Source organism: Medicago truncatula, chromosome 8, assembly GCF_003473485.1.
Source record: "Medicago truncatula cultivar Jemalong A17 chromosome 8, MtrunA17r5.0-ANR, whole genome shotgun sequence".
Taxonomy (NCBI): Eukaryota; Viridiplantae; Streptophyta; class Magnoliopsida; order Fabales; family Fabaceae; genus Medicago; species Medicago truncatula.
Genome location: NC_053049.1, coordinates 8,096,974 through 8,103,066, shown reverse-complemented (window position 1 = coordinate 8,103,066; position 6,093 = coordinate 8,096,974). Strand labels below are relative to the sequence as shown.

The 6,093-nt window shown below is 38.0% G+C and overlaps 1 protein-coding gene across 1 annotated transcript; it reads left to right on the top strand.

Moving 5' to 3' along the window:
* The first annotated feature begins 2,965 nt into the window (after nucleotides 1-2,965).
* LOC11445044 (subtilisin-like protease SBT1.5) lies at nucleotides 2,966-5,755 on the top strand. The gene has a single exon (XM_003627376.4). The coding sequence runs from the start codon at nucleotides 3,136-3,138 to the stop codon at nucleotides 5,482-5,484; it is 2,349 nt and encodes a 782-aa protein (XP_003627424.1). The 5' UTR covers nucleotides 2,966-3,135; the 3' UTR covers nucleotides 5,485-5,755.
* The last annotated feature ends 338 nt before the right edge of the window (nucleotides 5,756-6,093 follow it).

Here is a 6,093-nt window from a genome sequence, read left to right as displayed (position 1 = left end):
GTTTGCCACCATAGCAATTTTGGCCCCCTAACAAAAACAATGCAATTTTGACCCCCTAATTTTCCCAACTATGCTGAGAAGCCGCAACGTGTCTCAAAAAATGAGCCATAATTGCAACTATTTTGCGAAGATAAGGGGGCAAAAGAGCATATTTCCCTAAACGTGGCAAAAATATGGGGTCAAATTGCATTTTTTTGTTAGGGGCCAAAATTGCTATGACGGCAAACATAAGGGGCCAAAAGTGCATTTAAGCCAAATTTTAATAAAAATCAAAATAATTTTAATCAAAATTTCATAAAAACTATTATTCGTAATTTATAGACATTATGACAATAAAAAGAGTGTACAGACGAGCGCACTAGTAGTTTATACTATATATATATATATATATATATATATAACAAATTAGGTTTTTCTATTTCTTTTAGGTCAAATGCATCTAAAGGTCCTTTAAGTTTTTCATTTTCTCAAAGTGGTCCTTTAAGTTTCAAAGGTCCCAAACAAGTCCTTTTAGTTTTGTTTCAAACAAGTCTTATTGTAGATAGCATAGTTGCTGGCTCCTAACACCTACTTAAAATTAGTCATTTTTTTAGGCATAGCAAATGGTGGATAAATGTTCTTTGTTGCTATCATCTGAATCATCACCATCATCCTTTAAAAGGAGTTGTTTGAAATGATTCAAAAACTAAAAGGACTTGTTTGAGACTTTTGAAACTTAAAGGATGACTTTGGAAAAAACGAAAAACTTAAAAGGACATTTAGATGCATTTGACATTTCTTTTATAAAATTGACAGAATTATTTATGCATCTAAAAACTAAAGCAATAACATAAGCATATGCATTTCTCTAAATTGATATTCTAGATGCAATTGCATATATTATAATCTTCATTTAAAGGTGTTTTTATTAAATTATTTTTGTTCTTGCTAAAGATTATATGATATAAATTGTGGACGATGCATTGTAATCAAGGTATGAGAGTTTTGTATTTTCAGGATCCAATTTGAATGAGTTGGGGTTTTGTTTATGGTCCAACTTGATGGGTACTTTGCTCCCTTCTCACATCTATTATAATTTGTTTCATTTATCCGAGTATGGCGTACACACGCGTATCACATGTATGACCTAGTATGTTTACGTCATCGGATCGTGTACGTGTACCTCTGTTTGAGTAGGCATCTTAAGGAAATCCAATCCAATTTTCAATGTTTAATCTTTTAAAAAAAAAAAAAAAAAGGGATATATTATCAAACAAGTCAGTTCCACACAAGGAGTGCTAGAATTAGGCTTGAAATTTTTTTACAATGTTACATCGTAAATCAAAACACGAACTAAATACAGAGAACAACAATGAAAGCAATTAGGAAACTGATGTTAAACACTGAAGATGATTAAGCCACCAGTAATGGTAATCGAAAATGAAAGTAGCGCATTTCGCTTTCAACCACCAATATGACTGAAGCTTAGTTTTCTCGCATATAGAGTACAAATTATCCGCCTCATGTTGGAACATTCGTCTATATCTTTCCTTCCAAATAACCCAAACGCAACAGAGCCAAATGATCTTGGAAGATATATGTGCATGCTTAGAGAAGCCAAATAAACAACAGAATTGGTCATGATGAGTCGTAATAGCACCCAAATTCACTTTAACAAAGCCTAACTAATTTTTTTTTTATCAATGACTATATTTTTCCATAAAAATTACATCCGACAAAAAAGTGATCAACGTCTTTGGACATTCCACAACCACCCGTACAATTCTGATCAATATCATGAATTCCATCCCCCCCCCCCCCCCCCCCCCAAGCAAAGAGGCTAACCTTCAGAGGAACCGCTTGAACTACGAAAATGAGCAGGGACCTATAAGTTGTTGTTTCCATATTATAATAAATGGTAGGCATTGTAAACGGTATACGAGTTTGACATATGTATTTGCCAAGCCCACCTATCAGCCATACCATCCTACAAAACAATAGATATTAACAGTTCACTACACGTCACGTCCCCACCAGATCTTCCTCTCAAGCCAACATTCACCTTCTTCACTTCCACGTCTCCCCTCACACCCAATCCTAAAAAGAACATCTTTGCCACAATCACCAATCTGTTTTGACCTAACTCATACAACCGCCTAAATCTCACATTAAGCGCTCATCCAACCATCAAAAGATCCCTTCAAAATAAAGTAGAGGACTCATCTCCCACTTTACAACATATAGAATCAACCAATAAGCTTCCCAACCCCAAACCGACTCCCTTTGGAATCATATTAAAGTTTTGCCACCAAATTGAACATGCATTCTGACTATAACATGATTGCCCTCTTCCTCGCCATAGTTTGCTGCTAGAACTCTGCACCATAAGCTCTCACGCTCCACCAATACCCTCCAACACCATCTATCAAGAAGAGCCAAATTAAACTCCTTAATTCACTTAACCTCCATCATCCTTTTTCATACAAATTGTATCCAATTTAATCCAAGAGATTATCCTAATATCCTTACCCTCGCCTAAAAAATAAAAATAAAAATACATTCAAGAGAATAAATACTTATCATTAAGGTTAAATTACACCCAATTCACAAAGGGGGTAAGGCAGATAAGGCAGACATCACCATTTTTATACGAATATAAAATGGTTATTGACTTAAGAATGTTGAAATAATAATGCTCCTTCATAGACAAAGTGACAAAATACGGATCAGGTTTCCCTGTTGTAATGTTTTCACACCGTAATAAATAAGATCCATTGATTTAAGATCGAATAGCTCAGATGCAGACCTCGACCATTGATTTGATCGGACGGCTGTGATTTGTTAATGCAGGACGCACTTACGATAGAAAATCCTATTCCTACAAATCACGATCTAAAAATTCACGCAAATATCTATCACTTAACTTAAACAACGGTGTGACAGCGGTATTATATAGGTCTCTTATATCGAGTATTCTAAGCAGAGAGTATCGTACTATTGTAGCTAAAAATAACACTCACACTAAACACAATAATATTCACCTTCCCTTTCCTCCACTCATACTCTCACTCACACACATGCACTCAAATCTACTTTATCTTCTTTAAATTTTCTTCACACCAAAACAACTCTTCCACTCATCACACCCCTCTCAAAATGGCACCATTTCCTTACCTCATCATTCTCTTGTTCTTCTACACTACCACACTCCCACTTTCTACTTCCACCCCACAAAAACAAACTTTCATAATCCAAGTCCAACACAATTCCAAACCATCCATTTTCCCAACACACAAAAACTGGTACGAATCCTCACTCTCATCAATCACAAAAACAACCTCAAACAACATTATCCACACATACGACACCGTTTTTCACGGTTTCTCAACAAAACTAACACAATTAGAAGCTCAAAATCTTCAAAAACTTAGCCACGTCATCACTATTATTCCCGAACAAATCCGAACACTTCACACAACACGTTCACCAGAATTTCTCGGGTTAAAAACCGCCGCGAAAACTGGTTTGCTCCATGAAACTGACTTTGGGTCGGATCTTGTTATTGGAGTTATTGACACCGGAATCTGGCCGGAGAGGCAGAGTTTCAATGACCGTGAACTTGGTCCTGTTCCGGCGAAATGGAAAGGAAGTTGCGTTGCTGGGAAAGATTTTCCGGCGACGGCGTGTAACCGAAAGATCATCGGAGCTAAGTATTTCTCCGGCGGGTATGAAGCTACCAGCGGAAAGATGAATGAAACAACTGAGTTTCGTTCTGCTAGAGACTCCGACGGACATGGAACTCACACTGCTTCAATCGCCGCCGGGAGGTATGTTTCTCCGGCGAGTACTTTGGGTTATGCTAAAGGTGTCGCCGCCGGTATGGCTCCGAAAGCTCGTCTCGCGGTGTATAAAGTTTGCTGGACGGGTGGTTGTTTTGACTCCGATATACTTGCGGCGTTTGACGCCGCCGTGGCTGACGGTGTTGACGTGGTTTCTCTCAGTGTCGGTGGTGTTGTTGTTCCGTACCATCTTGACGTTATTGCTATAGGTGCTTTTGGAGCTTCTGATGCCGGAGTTTTTGTTTCTGCATCAGCTGGTAACGGTGGGCCAGGTGAGCTCACCGTTACCAATGTAGCTCCGTGGGTGGCAACTGTCGGTGCTGGGACAATTGATAGAGATTTTCCTGCTGATGTGAAGCTTGGGAATGGTAAGATTATATCTGGAGTTAGTATATATGGTGGGCCGAGTTTAACTCCGGGTCGAATGTACCCGGTTGTGTATGCCGGCAGTGGTGAACACGGTGGTGGAGAAGGTGGTGATGGTTATTCATCTTCACTTTGTTTAGCAGGTTCTTTGGATCCTAAGTTTGTAAAAGGGAAAATTGTTGTTTGTGATAGAGGGATTAATTCAAGAGGTGATAAAGGTGAAGTAGTGAAGAAAGCTGGTGGGATTGGTATGATTTTAGCTAATGGGGTGTTTGATGGTGAAGGGTTAGTAGCCGATAGCCACGTGTTGCCTGCGACGGCGGTTGGGGCTATAGGCGGTGATGTAATTAGGAGTTATATCGCCGATGGAGCAAAGTCGCGGTCATTGCCAACCGCGACTATTGTTTTTAAAGGTACTAGGCTTGGGGTTAGGCCAGCTCCTGTGGTGGCGTCATTCTCAGCGAGAGGGCCTAACCCTGAATCGCCTGAGATTTTGAAACCAGATGTTATTGCACCTGGTTTGAATATTCTAGCTGCTTGGCCGGATCGAGTTGGACCTTCTGGTAGTGCGTCTGATCATAGAAGGACTGAGTTTAACATATTGTCCGGTACATCGATGGCTTGTCCTCATGTTTCAGGTTTAGCCGCTTTGTTGAAAGCGGCTCACCCTGATTGGAGTCCAGCAGCTATTAAATCAGCTCTTATGACAACTGCTTATACTGTCGATAACAAAGGCGATCGAATGTTGGATGAGTCTAACGGGAACGTTTCATCGGTATTTGATTATGGAGCTGGGCATGTTCATCCAGAGAAAGCATTGGATCCTGGTTTGGTTTATGACATTTCAGTCTATGATTATGTTGATTTCTTGTGTAACTCAAATTACACTACTACGAATATTAAAGTGATCACAAGGAAAATTGCAGATTGTAGTAATGCCAAAAAAGCAGGGCATTCTGGAAACTTGAACTACCCAACATTATCTGCAGTTTTTCAACAATATGGAAAACATAAAATGTCTACACATTTTATTAGGACTGTGACAAACGTTGGTGACCCAAAATCAGTTTACAAAGTAACAATCAATCCACCTGAAGGAATGGTAGTAACTGTGAAGCCAGATATGTTGCCTTTTAGAAGGGTTGGTCAGAAATTGAACTTTCTTGTTAGGGTACAAACTAGGGAAGTTAAGCTTTCACCTGGAAGTTCTTTAGTGAAGAGTGGTTCCATAGTTTGGTCTGATGGGAAACACATTGTCACAAGTCCCTTGGTTGTCACAATGCAACAACCTCTTGATTAGTGTTTTTTTTTTTTTAGGTTTTATGTGTGTGTAGAAATTTTGGCTTTTTATCCTATAATGTGTTATTTTCAGGTGTTTTCATTTCTAAGAAGTGGTGAAAAAGTTGATTGTAAGAAATGGTATGAAGGGAAAAAAAAGTTTCATAAAAATAGAAAGTTTGGAAGTAGTATATGTATATCTTTGATGTTGTAAAATTAAGAATGTATGTAACAAATGTTGTGTTTGGAACAGGACATGTATATTGGAAATATCTCTTTCCTTTTTGAGTAAATTATGTTGAACACTTTATATATATATATTTAGTAAACCCATGTGCATAAAGAAGATGGTAATGTTTTTATGCAGAAAGAAACTTTGTGGTAGAAGAAACCAGGTTGTAAACTAACTACTTCACAGAAACATGGATAGATATTAGATACTGTGATTGTGACAAACAGAAGAGGATCCATCAAAATATATTTGTTTGTGATTATTTTATTTTGTTGATTCTCTTTTGTAATGATCACATGATATACTGTGACCATGCAAAAACAACATTGGCAGAGAGAATATAATACTTTTTATGTTCGACAAAAGAATATCCTAAATTTTTAAATAAAGAATCTTGAA

Bases quoted from the DNA above. Each gene is read 5' to 3' on its own strand.
- LOC11445044 (XM_003627376.4), top strand. From the start codon at position 3,136: ATGGCACCATTTCCTTACCTCATCATTCTCTTGTTCTTCTACACTACC.